The 21,923-nt window shown below is 51.3% G+C and overlaps 1 protein-coding gene across 1 annotated transcript in view; it reads right to left on the reverse strand.

Annotated features, from left to right (window-relative positions):
- The window catches only part of Smad3 (SMAD family member 3), a 120,417-nt gene extending 98,856 nt beyond the window's left edge, over nt 1-21,561 (reverse strand). The window contains exon 1 of the mRNA XM_052763489.1: nt 20,121-21,561. Within this exon, the coding sequence (XP_052619449.1) occupies nt 20,121-20,326 (206 nt within the window). The 5' untranslated portion in view covers nt 20,327-21,561. The remainder of the gene's footprint in view (nt 1-20,120) is intronic.
- Between the last annotated feature and the right edge of the window lie 362 nt (nt 21,562-21,923).

Raw genomic sequence — 21,923 nt, forward strand, 5'->3', positions numbered from 1 at the left:
CAGAGGAAACTTGAAAGCCCTACGCCTTCAGTTGGGGTAGCAAAGTGACTCAGCCAGGGTCACAAAGCTACTACACAAGAGTCAGGTCTCTAAGTCTCTGTCCCGAATATCACAAAGGGGCAAAAGAGCAGAGAAGGGACAGGTCGGTTGTGTACTTCCTGGATGTCTTTCGAGGTCACCCTCCGGCTGCCTCATCCAAAGGCTTCGTCTCCCTCACTGAAAATGCCTGAGGGCAAAGGCACTGCAACCCCTGAAGCTGCTGTCACCACCGGGAGTCCTCAGACGTGGCCCTGTGGCTGGCCGAGGTTCCCAGGAAAAGCCATTAGCAGATGGGTCGAAGTCGGTTTTGAAAGGGTGCCCTGTGAAGCTGCGGCCATACCAAGAGACCGAAACCAGCAGTGGAGTCTGAGAGAAAGCTGACTCTTGGTTTCAAATTCTCTAACCAAGCTGCGAACTCGGTCCCCTTCCTTCCTGTGTTTTTTACAGCAGGGCAGCTGCTACACAGCTCATGCCTTGAAGCACAGGAAACCTGGGCTCGGAGCTCAACACAAATTCCTCTTAGCTTGCGGCCTGGTTTCTCCTAGCCTGGCATGGATGCCCAGGTGAGGCTTCATTTCACCATGGGTGGTTCTGGGAAGGCAAGGTGTTTATGGATATGCGGGTTAGTTTTTATGTCAATTTGACAAAAGCTAGAGTCATTCTGGAGGAGGGAACCTCAATTGAGAAAATGTTCCCTCTAGGTTGGTGGTGCATTTTCTTGATTGATGATTGATGGGGGGGGGGGGGGGGACGGGGACGGCAGCTCACTGGTGGTCTTTGGTGCTCTAAGAAAGCAGGCTGAGAGCCATGAGAAGGAAGCCAGTAAGTAGCACTCCTCCATGGCCTCTGCATCAGCTCCTACATCCAGGTTCCTGCCTTGAATTCTGCTCTGATGTGCCTCAGTGACAGACTGTGACAGGGAAGTGTAAGCTGAAATGAACCCTTTCCTCCCCAACGTGCTTTTGGTTATGGTGTTTTATCACAGCAACAGAAACCCTAAGACGATTTCCAACTCACTCATATATCTGCCGTTCCCAGACACCTCCCCCAACACCACTGATGATAGCAGACTGGTAAATAACATAATAAAGAATGGCTGTGATACAATCAAATAAGGCCATTAAGGAATGGGCTGCCTCTGGAAGTGGGGAATTGATGAAAACCTACGTTCGCTCATCTCCATGTACAGAGAAAGGCAAGAAGCCAGGCAGGACTCAAAGAGGAGCTGTCCAATACCAGGACAGCCACGGACCTCCTCTAAGTCTCTCTTCGAGCTTGTCATTCTGCAGCTGAGAAGAGCAGCATGCAGGATGTCAAGGTGGCCTTCCCAGGGTCACAGAGTCCATGTCCACCAGCAGGAGTGGTCAAGGGACGTCAGCATCACCAGAGAAGCATGACACTAGAACTGCAGGTCCTGCTTTCACTCTGAGGCAAGATCTCATGTGGCCTCCAACTTGCTCTGTCACTATGGATGACTCTGATCCTCCTGCCTCCACCACCAGTGCTGGACTCACAGGTGTGAGCCATCACCCCCAGATGTCGCAGGCCCTTTGCGTTTCGTTGCGTCTGTTCACTATCTTCAGGCTTAGTTGAACGTGGGGGCTCCCGTGACAGTGGAGACCCAAGCAGGTGGAGGACAGAGACACAGTACCCACTCGGCTTCAGGTGTCACACAGATGTTTGGAAAGGGATGCCCAGACAGCAGCCGGAGCTGAGGCCCTGGAGCTCTGGAGAACTGCAGGCCTGGAAGTCATCCCCACAGTGGTCACAAATGAAACCCAGAGACAGAAGTGTGATTTAGGATTCTGACTCAGCCCAGCTGGGCAGGATGATGCCAGCAGATGGTTCCATTTTTTTCCCATCACTGAAATTAAAGCAGATAGAAAAAGGGGAGGAGGGGCAAAGGATGACATTCAAAAAGATCTCTGGAGCAAAGCCCTTCTGGGAACAGTGTGATTCCATCTTCTGCTGTAACCACTTCCCACATGAACCCCAGAAGGCAACTGTGCAGCCCACAAGAGACATGCGCCTACAACGATACCTCCTGCTCCTCAACAGGGCAACAGTAAACATCTGAAGCTGATGGTCCACAGCGTGGTTACATCCAGGGTTGGGGGCCCCGGGCACACCTCCTCATATGCCAGGGCACCGTGTGTGGTAAACCTGCATCAGCAACTTCAGAACCAGGGCTTACAAAACAAAACCTGACTCACAGTGGGACAGCCGAGCCGGGATTCACCGCCATGATCACCTGGCCACTGCTCTCGGCAGCTTGAGAATTTTCACAGAATGTAGCTATTAGGGTCCCAGGCCCATATTCAAGGGATCATCTCCATGTTGGACTCTGCAGTGGGACAACTTGCCTCCTGTCCTCCACCCGAGCAACCCCCCTTTGTGGGATCAGTAATGGTTAACTCTTTTAACAATCCAAGGGACTGGAGAAATGGCTCCGTAGAAGACATACGTGTTGCGCCAGCATGAGAACCCGAGTTCAAATCCCCAACATCCACATGAAGACACAGGCACAGTGGCCACCTATAATCCCAGTGCTGGGAGGTAGAAACGGGTGGATCTTGGAGGGTGGGGCAGGCTCACTGGTCAGCCAATCTAGGGAACAGGTGAAGTCCAGGGCCAGTGAGAGACCCAGGGTCTTAAAAAATAAGGTAATGAGCAATAGAGGAAGATGCCAGCCTCCAGCCTCCACAGGCACACACACATAGCAGTATAGTACTCACTCACAGCTGCACACTACCCACAAGAGGGAGGGAGGGAGGGGGAAGAAGGGAAGAGGGAGTGAAGGGGGAGAGGGAGGAGAGAGCTCGTGCCAAACAGTAATGCAGTCAGGCAAGAAAAAGAGGAAAACTTGAAACATTGTGAATCAGCTTAAGACGCTCCCTGGGGTCCCTCCTTATCACAACTCCTAGATCAATAGGAAAATAAAAGGTGAGGGCTAGGGGCAGGGACAGGCTGTGTGCAATGAACTGGACCAAGACAGCCAGCTGACCTAAAGACCATCTGTTGTGGGATGTTTTGTATGGCAAATGTGTTAATAAATAAAACACTGATTGGCCAGTAGCCAGACAGGAAGTATAGGCGGGACTAACAGAGATGAGAATTAAGGGAACAAGAAGGGAAGGAGGAGACTGCCTACAGCCGCTTCCAGGACAAGAAAGATGTAAGGTACCAGTAAGCCACGAGCCACGTGGCAAAGTATAGATTAATAGAAATGGGCTGAATATAAGAGTAAGAGCTAGATAATGATAGGCCTGAGCTAATGGCCAAGCAGTTTAAATAATATAAGCGTCTGAGTGATTATTTTATATGTGGGTTGTGGGACTGCGGGGCCTTGGTGGGACCTGGAGAGAAACTCTCCAGCTACAACCATCTCCACTGTGAAAAGACCGGGGGCATTCCGCATCTACAGAGGGCTCCACCAGGATATGGCAGAGGCCAGGTGTGATGGGCTGGACTCTGCCTTAACCAGTACAACGTTTACAGTTCTCTGTCTCCAAGGGTATGCTTTCAGGAGATGGTACAGAGCAGATGGAGGCAAGTGGGATACAGCTTAGAACATGAAACTGAGCCGCTGACTCCTAAGTGGGACTCCCTTGGGAATCTTTAGACAACTCCCTCCCCAGGAAAGGAGCTCTGGGTGTGGTACCTGCCCCCACTGCAAATACAAAGGCAGGCTTTATCTTTGCTCAGGGGAGAATGAGATGCTGAGCAACAGGTGAAGACAGATATCTGAACTGCCTTAGGGGACCTGGCTTTGGGTCACAAAAAACATAGCCCTTGGGCACAGTACTCAGAGGCCCTGAGAGCTCCCTCTGGTTTGCCCTTCTGTCTCCCTAAGACCCAACTACAGCTGTCAGTCCGCTCAGGATGCCATCTGCTGCCTTCTAGGTGCTCTGAGTACCTGAGTGCATCTCCGCCTTGACTGTGAAAATGGGAGATGGGACCAAGCACATGAGTTCTTTCCCGTGCTGTCCACAGGAAGCAGACACACACCACATGAGCCTGGGAGTCTCACTCAAGGAGACTAAGAGTCAACAGGTTTTAATTAAGAAGTACCTAGTGGGGGGCTGGAGAGATGGGTCAGCGGTTGAGAGCACTGGCTGTTCTTCCAGAGGTCCTGAGTTCAATTCCCAGCACCCACATGGCAGCTCACAGTGGTCTGTAACTCCATGATCTGACACCTTCACACAGACATGCAGGCAAGCAAAACACCAATGCACATAAAATAAAAATAAATAAATTGGTTTGCTTTTTTTTTAAAAAAAAAAAAAAAAAGAAGTACTGCTGGGCAGTGGTGGTGCAGCACGCCTTTAATCCCAGCACTGCGTGGGGGGCGGGGGAGGGGTGGGCAGAGGCAGGCGTATTTCTGTGAGTTTGAGTGTGAGTTTGAGGCCAGCCTGGGCTATAGAGTGAGTTCCAGGACAGGCTCCAAAGCTACACAGAGAAACCCTGTCTTGAAAAACCAAAAAAAAAAGTACTTAGTGGGACTGGTGTGGTGGTGCATGCCTTTAATTCCAGCGCTCAGGAGGCAGAGGTAGGTGGATCTCTGTGAGTTCAAGTTCAGCCTGGTCTACAAAGCAAGTTCCAGGACATTCAGGGCAGTTACACAGAGAAACCTGTCTCAAAAAAAAAAAAAAAAAAGTACCTAGTGCCACACTAAGTACCCTAGTGGGTCCAAGATGCTTGCTGACAATCCACTCTTTCTGTCCCTGACTGCATGTAACGTGGCAGAGGCTTCATGGCACATCTGGACTCTTTCCAGGATAGAGGCCCCTGGGGAGAGGCTCCTGGGGCTGAACGTGTTTAAAGAAAATCATGTTCTCAACAGCTGTGTCCACCTGTGAACCAACCACAAGAGGATGCGATTCAAGGCCAGCGAGCTGGATGGCATGGTGGAAAGCCAAAGAAGGCTCCATCTGAGGACTGACCCTCACAGCGGTGTGAAGGAGACCACGAGGCACTGGACTGCAGAAGCTGTTCACTGGGGTTCAGGACAGCTTCAGCCAAGAGCACCCTGATACAGCAGGCCTGGCTGCCCTGCCGAGCGGGGGATGGGCCAGAGGGAGCAGGGGCCCTGGACTAACTGAAGGGTCTAGGCACAAGGGCCAAGGGCCTCGGCTTAAGATTCCCGTATCAGTGTAGCCTCATCATCAAGGGCTCTGTCCCTGTGCCAACTCCCCAACGAGCCAGGATATAAGTAATCACTATTCTGTACCTATACTCACTCCATCGACGTGTCTGCGGGTGACTGAGGGGGAAATCCAAACAGTTAAAATCTATGAGATGCCAGAGAGCCATTGAGGCAGACAATGGGTACCCCAGAACTCGATCCAAGCAGGCGCTGATATCTTGCTTTTCTCTCCTCCTATTACTGTCCTGTCACCTCAGCTGTACTCCGAAGTTAGGGCTTAGAAGTCAGGGCCTTGCCTGTGGCAACAGGTGAAGAGTTGAGAGAGCTCAAGGCTCTCCCTAGACTCCCGGGAGGAAGATGAGGTGGAAGGGGAGAGGAGGAGGGAAGAGAAAGGAGGAGGAAGAGGAGGAGGGGAGGAGGGAAGCCACGCCTTCCTCCTGCATGTCCTCTACAGTATTCCACTGGCCACGTGCTTGCTCCACAAGCCTGGCACAGTGCGTGTACTTAACACAAAGAGAAAGAAAAGGCTTGCTTGGTGTTATTTTTAATTCCTTCCTCGGCACCTTCCAAAACTCCGCAGCAGAAGGATGAGCCGCTAAGCTTCCACCAGTCCCAGCCAAGAAACACGTGAGGCTCAGCTAAAATGGAGCAGGGGTGCCCTGTGTTCCCTCCCATAAGACAGCTCTGCTCCAGGCCACTCAACGTTATCCAGGGGTGCTGGGCCTAGTGGAACAAAGTCCTGGGTTTACGAAGGGCCTGGTAAGACACCCCTACTTCTGACCCCTGTATAATCCCCGAACCCCACCTTTTCCTCCACTTGCCTCCATCCATTCAGCATCACCCCAGGAGGTATCACCCTAACTCAGCCAGCCCTGCCTGAGCACTGACCTCGCCACAGGTTAGGGTCTGGGCCTGCTTTATAATACTGCGTTGCCAACTCACTTCGGGACCTCAGGCCAGTCGCTTTCCCCAGGCTGCACGTGACTACTTCACCGAGTCACTCTGGGCAATAGTATGGGAACCGGCTGGTACAATTCTCCACAGTCACTGGGGCAGAGAAGAATGACTCAGGATGACCATCACTCAGATCCTAACCACTATCTGGCTGTAATTATTAATGGCATAACCACAGTGTGCTCTTAGAAATACCCAGAGGGGGCCCGAAGAGATGGCTCAACTGTTAAAGAGTACTTGCTGCTCTTGCAGAGGACACTGGTTCAGTTCCCAGCACCCACACTGGGGCCCACAACCATCTGTAACTCCAGTTCCAGGGGATCTGATGCCCTCTTCTGACCTGCAGGCACCAGCCATGCATTTGATAGACAGACATTCATGCAGGCAAAACACCCATACACATACAACAAAAAATTTTAAATCATTTAAAAAAAAAAAAAAGCCAGGCGGCGGTGGCGCACACCTTTAATCCCAGCACTCAGGAGGCAGAGCCAAGCAGATCTCTGTGAGTTTGAGGCCAGCCTGGTCTACAGAACGAGATCCAGGACAGGCACTAAAACTACACCGAGAAACCTTGTCTCGGAAAAAAAAATTATATATATGGATATATATATGGATATATGGATATATATATATGGATATAGATATATATCTATATCCATATATATATATCCAAAGTGGTTTAATGTACCACCTCAATTCTAGAAGGAAGCATAAACCCATTTTCTGCTCATCCCTTTTCTTGAGACATAAACAGACTTCTTAAGGTCTCTGGCCTTAATTTTCTGATTTGAGAACAATGCTAATCTCATGGCTTTTCCTATCAGGATGCATATGATGTTCCTCTTTGGTGGCCACGGGGCAGAGAACAGACAGCAGCAGAGAGACTACTTGGCTCTGCAATGTCCCCACAGACTCTTTCCCTCAGCTAGAGATGTGGCGTGGGGAGGTTGTAGACCTGGCTGGTAGAGAGAGATCACCACAGGGTGGGCCTTTGAGGACGACGGCCTGGCCCAGCTTCTGTCCCGCACCATGCTTCCTGGTCCGCCAAGGCATCAACAAGCCGAGCTGCAAGCTCCTACCACCACAGACCAAGCTGCCCGTGCCACCCTATCTTCTCCTTCATGGTGGGCCACACCCTCTAAACAAACCCTGAGTCAAAATGAACCTGTCTTCCCTAATGCTGCTTCTAACACAGCTGTAAGAAAATGGCAGTCCCAAGGGGGCACGCCTCAGGCACCCGAACTCCAAATCCTGCCATTGACTCTCGAGGCCTCCAACCACGCCTCTGTGAACACCATGACTCACCTCTCCAGAGTGCTGCAGCGAACACACAGAGCAGCTGGCCGAGCCCTCACACTGCCATCCGGCCTGTAGTCTGAACTCTGTCCACACACCACACAACAGAATCACCTCACGGGAGACTCAGGACGTGCCAGAGGCCTACACTACCAAGCCAACCATCTCCTGACAGGAACAAGATCGACAGCTCGGCTGCTCTCTAGGACAAAGGCATAGGTGCCCACAGGCCCTGAGTTTACATTCCTATTAATGTTCGTACTGTCCATGGTCCCCTGAGGTCCCCATGAGAACCTGGGTGTGAACTTGGACACCTGAAAAACTGTGCATCATAAAGTCGAGGCGGGGTGACACAGCCTAACATGTTACTTCTTGCAAACAGCTCCACACAGAGTACATGAATATGCCCATGACAGAGACACTGTCCCTCTCTACCCCCGAGGACAGGGAAGCATTTGTACCTTATATGGAGAATCTGACATTCGAACTCAGGGCACCACACTGTCATGGGTTGCCTTGGGTCTCACCTAGATTTCTAGCAATGTCACACACTCAAAGGGGGGAAAAAAGTCCAGGGACACAAAAGCTTATCTAAAAAAGACAAAACTTATCAACTCAGATTAGCCACAATAGCAAGGGACTCTCAACAGATAAGGTAAATTATAGGTACTGTCCAGATAGGTGATAGGATTTCTGGTTTTTCTTAGTGATAAAGGGAAACACTTGTTTACACAAGTATTTTGCTCTCTTATTTTTTGTTTTCTTAATGTATTTATTTTGTATGTATGTGTGTGTGCAGGCCCAGATGTAGAGGTCAGAGGACAACCAGTAAATGTTCTCTCCTTCCACCATGTGGGTTCCAGGGATCGAACTCACGTCATGAGTCTTGGCAGCAAGCATCCCCAGCAGACCCCCCACTCCCTCCCCTCACTTTTTTTTTCTTTTTTAAGCCAGGGCCTTACTATGTAGTTCAGGCTGTCCTGGAGCTTACAATCCCCTGCCTGGATCTCCTGGGTACTGGCAGTGTAGATGTGCACCACCAAGCCCGGCTTATCTGACACACTCATTAAGAGACAAAACCTGTTTCTGATTCACTGATAACATTCGGAGTCTACTGGACAGTACAGCTCTGCCGGCTGGCTGCAGTGTGCTCTGGAATCAGAAACCTGGACCAGACAGCCATTAAAATGTGGTACACTGGCCAGAGGCAGTCAGCATAAAGGCTATATACCGGGCCTAGGGAGACCCAGAGGGGTCAGGATCCTGTCTTACAGACTTTGTTTAGGGAAACTGGGCATCCACAGAACCCAGGAACATTCCCCCTCATTTCCCAAGGAATCCATGACGTGAGTCATGGCTGATTACCTGAACACTCACTCTGGAGCCTCCTGGCTGAACAAGGCGTCTTTGCTACTGACGGGCAAAACACTATTTCAACGTGCTCCAGACATAGCCTAGAGCTGTCCACATGGCGGTGTACGGATTATGTCTCTGACCTGGATAACTAGGGCAGTAAACCTGCTGTTACTGGCCTCGAGGCCTGGGAAGGAAAAGAGGCAAGCAGGTTTTCGACACACACCACTCCTCTGCTTTAAAATCCGGACGCTTCCAGGGCCCAGACGCCGAGCTTGGCTGACCCAAGCGCTTGGCACCATCCTTTCCAACTCCTCTGGCCGCTCCCACTTGCTTGCTCTAGCCACCCTGAGCTGCCCTGCCTTTCCCAGACTCTAGCCCTCTCGACACTGTCTGGCCTGTACTCCATGCTCCCTCCTACCCAGCATGCATCCATAAAGGCCCAGCTGAGCGTTACCTCTTCTGTGAAAGCTGCTGGTGCTCAGAGGACGGCTGATCTCCCTCTGGGCTCCTAAGTGGCACTCTGTGGCCGTAACCAGACTGTCTCCCTCAAGGGCCCTTTGTAGTTTTACTGGTCCTTATGTCCCTTTTTGCCTCTGGACAGTTCACAGACAGGACTTCATTTCTGTGACCTGTGAGGCCCAACACGAAGTCAGTACTCCAAAATTAAATGCACAATCAGGGGCCAGGCTCCCCGTTCACTCTGCAGCCAGCCAGCGAGGTGGGCAGCATTTCACCCACCTCAGCCTGGGTTCCAGGAAAGAAAATCAATTCCTGAGATTTCTCCACAATCCAGTCCTTGTTACGGTGGGCTGGGCCTAGGCAGGGCCATTGTACTGAGCACATGGTGCTAAAACAGGCCTGCTACTAACATAGGTGGGTGGGTGGCAGAGCCTGCCTGCCCTATGGCACGTTCCAAAGAGACAGCACAAGGAACAAACCAGACTAGAATATCCAAGCACCCCAACCTTGGGAAATAACATAACCCACAAGTCCAGGTATGAATTTAGAATTCTCTGATACTTCGGTTCACAATGTGGAGACCCAGGAAAGCCAGCCCTGGGTCCCCCTAGGGACATCCTACACTTTAGGGGCCTCGTGTACTCCGTGGTTCCGTTCCATGCCACACTTCACATTCTAGGCAATTCTTTACCTAGTCCCCTTGCACCTCGTCTCCTCTGTCTGTGCCCCTAAGCACCTGCCGTCTGGGGTCGATCTGCCCTTAGATGATGGACCGGGAAGAGCAGATGCAGGCAGGGCACAGGCCTGTCCCTTGGTCCTGCATATGCTCTGTCCCACGAAGAGGAGCCCGGCCAACAGGAGGGCTGAACCTGGTTCCCTAAGCATGAGCTCCTTCTCCACGGCTCCAGATGCAACCAAAGGCCCCATGGCCCGTGGCCAGGCCATTCTGGAGCCGTGAGCTTCTGGTAACAGTCAAGCCAGCTGCTGAGGTGAAATTTCAGGAGGACAGCATTCCAACCCTGCCCCAAGAAAACACCAGCAACAATAAACATCACGCACTTACAGGCAGCTATCAGTGACAGGCGTGTGAGTCACAGGGCTCTGCTTGGGGATCTCACCCATCCCCCACCCAGGAGCACTGATTCATCAAAGTTTGTTTTAACGCTATTATTTTTAGTCATCCAAACAATGTTTTAAACCACCATAGAGGAGGGGGGAGGGGAGGAGAGGGTCCCTGAAGAACATCAACTACTTTTCTAATAGTCTACACCAAGGCCTAAGCCCACACGTGGCATAGCTTGGCACTCGGGTACAGGCATTGGAAACAGGTCCATCCCTTATATGAATTACCGTTCTTCCAGATGGTGAGCTCTGAGACCAGGGATCATCAAATTTCCTTCGTTAACAAGAAAGAGAGCAGGCCGGGTGGTGGTGGCGCACGCTTTTAATCCCAGCACTTGGGAGGCAGAGGCAGGTGGATCTCTGTGAGTTCAAAGCCAGCCTGGGCTACAGAGTGAGTTCCAGGAAAGGCACAAAGCTACACAGAGAAACCCTGTCTTGAAAAACCAAAAAAAAAAAAAAAAAAAAAAAAGAAAGAGAGCATTTACTGAGCACTTACTATACTCGGCGAGCCCCACCCATGGGCTGGGTACTTTGCCCCATCTTATCTTAGTACATTATTTTATGAGAGGTTGGTGGTCCTGTTCCCATCTGTCACATGGGAAAGCGGAAGCAGGTATGTCCAAGGCTACTAGGTTCTATGCTGTCCTTTTCTCTGCTAAGTTTTGGCTTCCTGGCTTCCTCTCCTGCTCCACAAGTAGTATGAGACAGACGCACTAGGGATCAGAGAAATGGCCACAAAGGCACATGCTTGGAGAGGCGCAGGGCATCTAGAGTCAGAGCCCGGGCAAGCAAAGAGTTTATACTGGAGAGGCTTTGGAGCAGAGAGAGAGGTCCAGTGTTCAGCCTCAGCACTCTGTAACTGGGGCGGGGGGTGGGGAGTGGGGGTGGGGGAGAAGAAACAGACAGACAGACAGAAAAGGAAAGGAAAGAGAGCTCTTTCTGGATCCATTACTCCACATTTGGGCTCAGCCCAGAGGTGATTTTTTAAGGAAAAAATGCCTTTTGGCATTTTTAAGCTGTGACAGTGTCAAAACAGACCTTTAAAAAACACACACCCAAAAAGCATTACTATTATCAAAAGCTTTAAAACACACACACACACACACACACACACACACACACACACACACACACACACACAACAGGGGCCCCTCTGAGCTACAACTGACTTAGTAATGGGCGATACAAAGCTTGGCAGAGAGAGCAATCAGAGGCCTAACTCTGGTTTCCAAGGCAAACCTGTATGCTGCTTTCTAAACAGTACTCACCCCAAACAAACGCCCAGCAGAGCACAGAGAACTCGCCAGATGTGAGCGGGGAAAGCCTTGGGACACAGAAAAAGAACCAACTCAAAAAAAAAAAAAAAAAAAAACCTCATTTTCCATTTCCTAGATGGGGTTCACATTTGTCCCCTCCCTGCTCCCCATGCTCACGCAATGGGGGGCAGTGTCTGTCTTTGTACAGACATTTGAAAATAAGCAAAGGGCGCTTCCTGGGTAAACGCTGCCATGAGCAAACATTTCCACAGGTATCTTCTAGAATGCCCACCTCTCGTAGTTAACCATTTTTAGGCATCTGTGGTCATTAGTTTAAGTCAACTTCCTGCTCCAAGAAGAGCCAAAAATAGCAACAAAGGCAGGCAAACCGCTCACTGCATCTGAAGACCACAATCTCCCGGCTTCACGCTAGTGTGGGGTATTTTTACATGCCTTTGTAGTTCAAGTGTAGCGATTTAGACCCCAGTGGTAAAGAAGGAGGAAAGGCAAGGGGAGAAATAACCAGAATTAAAGAATGAATGAGAGAACTCTTTTTCACTTTTATAAATTAATTGGCACTGGACCGATACAGTCTTGGAATAATAAAGAAGATTCATGACTCAATTGAAGAACTAGTTGTATGCCCCTCCCCCCGCCCCCAAAAAAATAACTTCTAAAAAGGGCTAGTGAGATGACTAGGTGAGTAATTGGTGCGTGCCACCAAGCGTGACAGCCTAGTTCAATCCTTCAGGGATCCCCACGGTAGAAGAGAACAGACAAGTGGTCCTCTGAACTCTACTTCGGCATCTATGGCACACACAAAATAAAGACAATGCAATTTGAAAATATCTTCAGAAACTCCTAGAGTGCTTACACGAAAATCAGATCAGAGTCCTGAGATCCCTCCACCAGAGCTTGCCTACCTAGACAATCTGCCAGCTGAGAACACCCGAGACCCAGAGAAAGTAAGTGACCTGCCCCCAGGTAACACAGCAAATCAGAAACAAGAGTGAGATCTAGAACCATCCATGCCCGTCATGCCCGCTTCCCAAAAAATCTGTGACCAGGTGCATTAAGTTTTCTTTGACAGCATTTATGTAGCCTGCTAACCAAACTTTTATCCTGGTCCAGAATTAGCCAAACTTCTTAATAGGCTTCTACTGTGTTCTCCATTTAAACTAAGTCTCTCTGTCAAAACATTGTGTAGCAGTGTGCTACTGTGGCAGGCAGCTGTTTGCAGCGGGGGCCTCAGATCCACCACAGCGGACAGAGGCACTTGTCCTGCAGATATGTTATTTCTCACACTGTTAATTAAGTCAACACAGAATAATGTGCTCTCTCTTTCTCTCTCTCTCTCTCTCTCTCTCTCTCTCTCTCTCCACACACACACACACACACACACACACACACACACACACACACACACACACACAGAGTCAGCTTTGTTAGGAGTTAATACATTTCAGAGTTTGAGGAGACTGGTTTCTTGGCACCAAGCAAACACTATTTACAAATTAGCCAGAGATAAACACACACAACAGTCTTAAAACTCCCAAGAAGCCATGTTTAACCAGCTGGTGGATGGGAAGCTGCAGAGGGCAAGGAAGGAGCTGGCCTTCTTCCTTATCACGTGCCTGTCCCCAGTGCAGGGAATGAGCACCTGGCAGGTGCACGGAAAGAAAACAGAACAATAAACTGGACAAGGTCTTCTAGAATCTTCTTTGTTCTAGAAACCACACTCCTGCACTGGGGAAGAGACCTCAGGGAGCAAAGGCTTTTGTCACCAAGCCTGACACCCGAGTTTGATCTCCAGGTCACACTTGGTAAAAGGAAACAACTGATTCCCACAACTGTCCTCTGATCTACCCATGCATGCATGGCACATGGGTACCCCACACAAATACATAAATAAAAGATCCCCATGGCAACTTACTACTGTTTCTAGGAACTACTGTGGGGAAAGCTGGACCCCTCCAACATACACCAGCTTCGGGTTCTTCCATACACCCCCATACACATAGCAGGATGCCTCCTCCCATGTCCTACCCCATGAGCTACCTTCTAACCAGCAAAACAACACTATCAGACACGGACCAGGGAAAACAAGTGGGGCCATTTTCTTGTTTTGGTGTTTAATCAGCTGTCATAGTTAATCTTGATTGTCAAGCTGATGAGATTTAGAGTCGCCATGGAAACAAACCTCTGGGTGTGTCCATAAGGGAATTTCTCAGTTGGGTTCACTGAGGTGAAGAGGACCCACTCTAACTGTGGGCAGCAGGTGTCCTGGACTAAATAAAAAGGAGAAATGGAGCCAGGCACCAGCAATCAGCCCTCTCTGCTTCCTGACTGTGGATGCCATGTGACCATCCATTCCGAGCTCCTGCTCCCGTGGCCTTCCCACCATGATGAGCTGTCCCCTGAAACTGCAGGTCAGAAGAAGCCCTTCCCTCCTGTCAGCTGCTGCTGTGGAGGTATTTTTGCACAATAACAAAAAAGATAGCTAATCGATCAGTACAGCAGAGGAGACAAGATCAGAAGTTAACTAGCTATTCATGACTGTTGCTATCCACCTTGAAAGTCTGATTCTAAGAGGGGGCTTGCAGATGAAGACCTTGGGGAAATACCATAACAAAATGAAGTCTCATTTCAAAGGAGCAAGCCCTGCCCAACCCTATCTATTCCACAAAGGGGCACACTAAGAATAATGGCTCCACAGAGTACCAAAGAGCATTAAAATCTCCTAATGAATTAATGACTAGAAATTAATAGTCATTCAGTCCATTAAATTGTGTTAGTTTTACTTCCATTATAATACAGCAGCAATCACAAATTTACATTATTAAGCCAATATTTATTTTTCAAAAGCTAATTTTAATTAGATTCCCGATGTGATAAGCTCAAACCTAATTCTCTCCACTTACATCAACTTCTTGCATTTCTCATCAAAACTGAATGATGGCTGCATCCATCCACTTTTTTTTTTCCTATCATGAAAATGGTCATTTAAATGTTTATGTCCAGGGCCTTCAAGATGGCTCAGCAGGTAAACTCTCTTGCCATGCATCTGATGGCCTGAGTTCAATGTCTGGAAGCCATGGTAGAAGGAGAAAACTAACTCCCAGAAATTGTCCTCTGACCTTCACACATGAACTATGGTGTGCAGGCACCCTCACTCACACACAGAAAACAAACTAAACATTTTCAGAGGCTGGAAAGATGGCTAGGTGGTTAAAAGAAAAGACAGGAGTTAGGGCTCCCAGCAGCAGGTTGGATGGCTTACAATTGCCTGTAACTCCATCTGGTGGGTGACACCCCCTTCTGGTCTCCATGGACACTGCACTCACAAGCATATACACACATGCACATAAATAAACAAGGCAGTTTAAAGTGTTTATATCCTTGCAAAGACTTCCTTATTAAAAGTTCCAAAGTCTTTTCAGAAACTGGGGTTCATGGGATTTTTTTTTCCCAAGCATGTCATTTAGGGACATGAAAAGTCAAGTTGTACCCAAAGGAAAGGCTAAGGACCCATAGTCACATGCTGGAGTCCCTGCTCCCACGGAAACCTGAATTTCAGGTTTGCAACACTAAGTTGCCTTTTACTTCAAAGAGAACACATTTCATAGTTGAGTCCTGGGCAGCATTCAGCTCACAAGCCCTTCTGTGCAAGTGACAAGAGACTCACAGCACCTGTCTGCTTGGCAAAAGTCAGAAGATAAAGGTGTCATTCAAGACACAGGGCCTTGGGTTCCGAGACACACACACACACACACACACACGGGGGGGGGGGGGGGGGGGGGGGGGGGGGGATGTTGTTTCAAGGAAAATGGGTAGAACTAGAGATCACAATGTTAAGCAAAAACCAGACTGAAAGAGACAGGCATAGTACACTTTCTCTCACAGGCAGGATCTAGAGTTTGTTTTTTTAAATATGTAAGAGATGAAAGTAGAAGAGGGACTAGAAGGAGACCAGTGGGGGATGGGAGATCAGGGAGGGGAATGGGAGGCAAATATGAGCAAAATGCAAGATATGAAAATGTCATAATGAAATCTAGTTTATACAACAAATATGCACTAATAATAATAAAGAAAAGACCAAGTTTCCATGGGCTTCCTGCAGTCAGTCCAGACTCCTCAGACCTTCAGTTTCCCAGCACAAATCAACCTCCCCAATACACACACACACACACACACACACCTGCTCCCAACACAGAGCACTATGCAACCCTCGGCCACCCTAAGAGGCCTGTATCTTGAGGCAGGAATGCTGAGCTCCATAAGTACCTGTGCCCGTCTCGAAAGGCCCTTGAAAAGTGATTGAGTAAGTCCGCATCAATGAGTGGTAAGGACAGAAGGCAAAACACACATCTCCCCAGCATGGGCACCAACGCTTCCGGTTCCTCATCTTACCCTGATTTTACAGGTGCAGACAAGGAGGGCTGGGAACCTGGTGGTCCCAAAGCCATCCAGGTGGCCAAAGGCAGGTTCTGGGCTGGTGAGATGTCTCAGCCAGTCAAGGTGCCTGCCACCAAGACCAGTGACCTAAGTTCCATATCCGGAACTTACATAGTGGAAGGAAAAAACAAGCTTGCAAGCCATCCTCCAATTTCCAAAGGTGCAGCACACACACACACACACACACACACACACACACACACACACACACACAAATATACTAATAGGGGTTGGAGAGATGGCTCCGCGGTTAAGAGCACAGACTGTTCTTCCAGAGGACCCGGGTTCAACTCCCAGCATCCACATGGTTGCTCATAACTGTCTGTAACTCCAGTTCTAGGGTACTAAAACACCAATGTACATAAAATAAATAAATCATTTTAAAAATACACTAATACAATAAAAACAAGGCAGGCCTGGGACCTGAATTCCAGGGCAGGTGAGGTTTATCTTCCCCTGAGAAAGCAGGTGGCTGTCACTGATTAATACTCTACTGTTGGGCCTTCACATTTAAAGCATCTATCATAAGCATCTTCCCCACCCCACCCCCCACTTTCCAAAAGTCCCTCTATCTTCTCCAATGTATCTCTGCATCTCCAATGTATCTCTGCATCATCCTTCCACAGGAGAGCTTGTAACACTGACTCAGAGACCACTGGTCTGGTTAATATCACCTAACACACAAAAAGCTAGCCTAGAATGTCTGATCACAAATGGAGAGTAAAAAACGCTGCCTGCACCAAGTACGGGTCCAAACATCCAGCCCCTGGGGCCAAGCAGCAAGGCTCAAAGTTCCCTCCAATCTGAGACTACTAAGTGACACTTGGGTCAGCCCTCTAGTCAGCTCCCCAATGTCCTGCAGCCCCTATCTTGAGGGGTTGCCCTGCAGGCAGCTGGGAGCAGGCTCGCTGCCAGCCCTTTACACGGAGGCGGGAGGCCCCAGGTGCTGAGACCTACAGGACATTATCTACAGCCTTGGTGTTGGTCCCCAGAAGCCTGAGAAAGCTGTGTTACAGGTGAAAGTACTTTTCCTCTCTCCGCCAGTTGAAGGTAGCCTAGTAACATCCCTGAAGGCCCCGGGAGGAGGTCACACTAAAAACGGAATGAACAAAGAGGTTGGAGATGCTTCCTATCAGACCTTCTTCACTTCTCGAATTTTCTCTGGACTTGGGTGCTCTGTTGCAAGAAAGCCCAAGATCCTTTCTAACCAGCAACACCTTCAGCTTGGTCCAGCTTCAAACAACTACCGGAGCCATGGACCCCACACACACACACACACACACACCACAAGGCAGCTCACGCACTGCTGTTGCCTGTAGGAAGTGGGGAGGTTAAGGCATGTTCAGGGCCAGTAGCTTCAGTTTCGCTTTTAGGAACTGGAGTGGAGGGCACCTGTGCTCCTTTCAGACTCTCAAGCAGGTGGGAGTGGGCTGCTGACATGGAGCTCACCCAAGCTCTGCCCACCCCTGCCAGATCTGAGATGCCCTGCTCTCCCCTCTGCGGAGTAAAATCAAACTCCTGCACCTCATCTCTGTGGTGGCAAGCTTCTATCATTCCAGCTCTCCTGATCACTCAAACTGCCTAAAGCTGGGGGAACCAAGCCGGCATGTGGCCGCCGACAGCTACCACAACCAAATGGTGCCACTGCTACTCAAGATGTCCATTACACATCTCAGACTGAGAGTCCTCAAAGCCAGCCTCCAGATTTGACAGAATGTGCTGAAGCACCCAGTGTCCCGCCTCCTGCCCCACACGAAGCGGGTGACTAAGTCACACACTTTCCTTTGTCTACTTTCCAAAGCCCCAGTTCTCAAAGACAGCAATGTGACAAGCAGCACGCAAGCCTGGGGCTTAGCAGACACCAGGATAGCACTAGCATGAAGCCAGCCAGTCGCCTCCCCAAGACGTGGCCTTTAGTTTTCTGCCCATGGCCAAAACAGCAGCAGCTGCTGCCAGGGGAGACAGGGTGACCCAGAGGCGTGGGCACAAAATCCAGGGATGGAAATCCACCTTTGTCTGAATCCACCCAAGCAACTGGGTCTCTCTAGATGAGAAAAGATAAAAGAAAACAATCCCAGGGTTGGCAGGATAGCTCAGTAGCAGAGTGCTTAACTAACATGTAGGAAGCCTTGGGTGCAACCAAAAACCCTGCTTCCACACCCCATCTTCCACGAACGAACGGGCAGGCTGAGATGCCTAGTCCTAGAAGGCCCGGGTGCTGTGGGGGTGATTAGCCTGATCTCTCCTTCACCTGCCCAGGGCTGGGGAGGGCTGCGGGGAAAGCAAGGTCAGGATCGTTTTAGACCTCGCTGCCTTTTCTGTCTTCCGGTTCTGTCATCTTCCAGGTCTTCATCGGGCCATATGACAGTGCCTTGTAAATTGTGAAACATTCTGCACAGCTGTTTCATAATTGATATCAACTGGGGGGGGGGTGTCAAAACATAAAGCATTCGGTCTGGGTGCACCCAGGCATATTAGGAAAAGGCCATTTCTCCGGATCTGACAGAGACCCGAGACTCAACCATCCCACTTTGTCAAAAGGATGAAGAAGAATGAGTAGCCAGAGCTGCAGCTAAAACCCAGGTGCCTCTGACCATCACATCACACCACCTCCCCTAAAGCCAGCTGGCAGAGGCTCACACGCCAAGCATTCTTCCCAGACAACATACTGCCTTCCCTCCCCCTGTACCACCCAGGGTTGGGGGGCTGATGGTTGTTGTTGTTGTTTTTAAACTATTTTTTAAGCATGCATTCCCACCATATGTGGTGTTTATTTCTAGGGAAGGCCGACCCTGGGTTCCTGTGGACAGATGTTGCTTTGTGCATGACTGTCAGGGCTGGCAGCATATACACAGCTGCCTTGAGCAGGTGGCCAAGGATGGAGGCCCAGAAGGATGATGACCTCTCTAGCTTAGGCCCTGGGAGCCCTCTCTGCATTCCTTTGCATCCTGGGACACGGACACACACACACACACACACACACACATACACACACACACAACATCCGCACCTGTCCCTCCTCTGGAATCAGTCTTTAAAGGTGTCTTGAGAAGTGGAGACAGAAGGCTAAAGTGCCCTCACCCCAATTCCCAGGCGCGGCTATGCTCCGGGAGGCCCCAGGAGTGAAGTCACTGACCCCTTCCATCAGCCATCTGTGAGCTCCCGTCGGACTCCTCTAGCCCGATGGGAAGGATAAAGGAGGTCAGGACAGATGGCAAAGCGTTTTGGGAAAAGAGGCTCTACAGGAATGCAGGGGCGGAGGGAGGCCAGCTCTGGGGTGTTTTGTTGTCTGGAGCTGCCTGCTCGGTTCTAGGCACCAGCAAACTCTCGATTAAAACGAAGGTAAACCAGGCAGAGGTGGAGTGGGAAGAGGGAATGGAGGAGTGGGAAGAGGGAATGCCCCTACTTTCTGCCACTTGTTTCTCCCGCTTCAAAGTCGGTGCTTTGCTCTGCAACTAAGTGCGTGCGTGCATGCGTGCACAGGGGGCGGGAGGCTGGCACAACCAAATCTAAAAATACTCGATAAAAATGCTAATCCCAAGGCAAAGAAAGAGCGAAGAAGGAATCTGTCAATCAACGGCTCCCGCTCCTCACCCACAGCTGTACCGACTGCATTCCTGTAGACGAGGAAAAGAAGTGGGGGAACAGAGCTGAAGAAAAGAAAGGGACACACGCCACCACCTCCACGAGCGCGGGGCGGGAGGCGGCGGCGGAGGAGGGGCTCGGCCGGCAGAGCCGAACAAAGCGGGGCCTCTACTTGGAGCCCAAAGCCCGGAGAGTGGGGGGCCAAGCTCAGCAGCACCCCTGCTGCCCGGAGGCGGCTAGCGATCCTTGAGGTCTGGAAGCCAGAGTGCCGCATGGAAGCCTGGGCTCTGAACCTGGGCAAATCCGAAGGTTTTGTTTGGGGTCCCTCCACCCACTGCCTGTCCCCTACACTAGCGCGCGCACACACACACGCACACGCCCTCCCTCTCCACCCCGGCCGCCCTAGGGGGCTGGGCCGGCGCGCCCCCCCCGCCGCTCCGGGCCCCCACCTGGGGATGGTAATGCACTTGGTGTTCACGTTCTGCGTGGTGATGGCCTTCTCCAGCTCGTCCAGCTGCCCCGTCTTCTTGAGCTTCTTCACCAAGCTCTTGACCGCCTTCTCGCACCACTTCTCCTCCTGCCCGTTCTGCTCGCCCTTCTTCCAGCCCAGCAGGCGCTTCACGATCGGGGGGGTGAAGGGCAGGATGGACGACATGGCTGGCACGGAAGGGTCACCGGCGCCCCCGGCGGGACTGGGCGCACTGGGGACGCCGGGGGCGCACAGGGGCAGCTCGGCCCGCGCCGCGCCCGAACTTCGCGTCTAACTCTGGAGAACTTGCCCCGGCGTCCGGGCCGGGGCTGCGGCGCTGCAGCTGCGGGGATCCGGAGCACGGCGGCGCCCGAGCAGCTCCACGAGGACCGACGGACTGACGGGCAGGCCCCGGGCGCGCGGGGCGGAGGCGGCGGCCGCGAGACTCGGAGTGGCAGTAGAAAGTTTGGGTTTCCGCACGGGGTAGCTGTTTGGGTGCCGCCTCCGGGAAGGAAAGTCCAACCCCCAGCCAAACTTTGCTGGCCTGGATGGCTGTGGTGAGCAGATCCCTCCGCCTCTGCAGCCCTCCTCCTCCTTCTCCTCCGCCTCCCCTGCGATCGCCGCCTCGCAGGGCCGGCCAGGGCCGTGCAGCCGCGCTCCCTACTCCTCTCCCGCCCGCTCCCAAGTCTACGTTTCACGCAGCTCCGCGTGCAGCCTCCTTCCCAGCGCTGTCGCCGCCCCCTCGTCGCCGGGGCTCCCCGCTCCTCCCCCGCGCCCTGCTCCGGGGAGGACCCGCGGCCTTCCCCGCCCCGCGCCGCCAAGCGCGCCCACGTGGGCCACCGGGCACAGCGGCCGTCACCTCTGCCAAGTGCCGCGGGACCGGACTCCTGGGGACTCGCCGCCCTCAAGACGCTCAGATGCAGTTGCAGGAACTAGAGAGGGTTAGACTCGGAGGGAACAGGCGCAGGCCGCCTAGGGCTCGCTGCTCCCCGGAGAGGACCCGGACACGATGAGGGGTTCAGTTCCAAGCCCAGGAAGCTGGGGCGCACTGATCTCGCTCAGTGGCTCGGGCTATTTTGCTTTGGTTTGGTGTTTTGTTTTTGTTTTCCTGCTGGGTGAGATCAGACCGGCTGACTGCCCCGAGACTGCGGAGGAGGGATTGGGAAGGGGGAGAGGGAGACTTAAAAGTGGAGTTAGAGACCTCAGTGACAACTTGAACAATAGCTGGAGCCAGGGGTCCCTTGGGCCTAGTGAACCAAGCTCTTTGCAGAAAACGGGCCTCAAAGACATCTGTTGCATTCCTGAAGGAATGAATGGGGGCGCTTTAGGATTTATCTTTGGGGGAGGGGGAGAAGTAACATTACAGGGTGTTACTGAAATTCGACGCCAAACAAGCAAGAGAGCTTTGTTTACAGAGCGGTGAACTCGCACACACAAAGTGGAGCGAAGCCGGGAGGATTCGGGAAGTTTATTCAAAGTTAGCCTAGGTGGGACGCCAAGAGAACCTGACTTCGGGTAGCCCTGGGGTTTTCCCCCCAACCAGCAGATTTCAGGGCTGGCTGCCTACGGGTCCCTTCCACGGGTTTGGGGGCGGTACAGCAGGCCCTCGGCTCCTTTACCCTATTGCTGCCTCCCCATCAGGTTAGCTGTGCTTGTTTTAAACAGTGGGAAACCCCACCACCACCTCCCGTGATGAGAAAGAAGTTATTTGCAAACCAAGAGCCGGTAGGAATTACAAAGCCCTATGAGGTCTGACCAGTCCCACAAAGTCAGCCCAGAAGCT

This window comes from Peromyscus californicus, unplaced genomic scaffold (genome assembly GCF_007827085.1).
Source record: "Peromyscus californicus insignis strain IS unplaced genomic scaffold, ASM782708v3 Scaffold_11__1_contigs__length_118956290, whole genome shotgun sequence".
NCBI classification, from domain to species: Eukaryota; Metazoa; Chordata; class Mammalia; order Rodentia; family Cricetidae; genus Peromyscus; species Peromyscus californicus.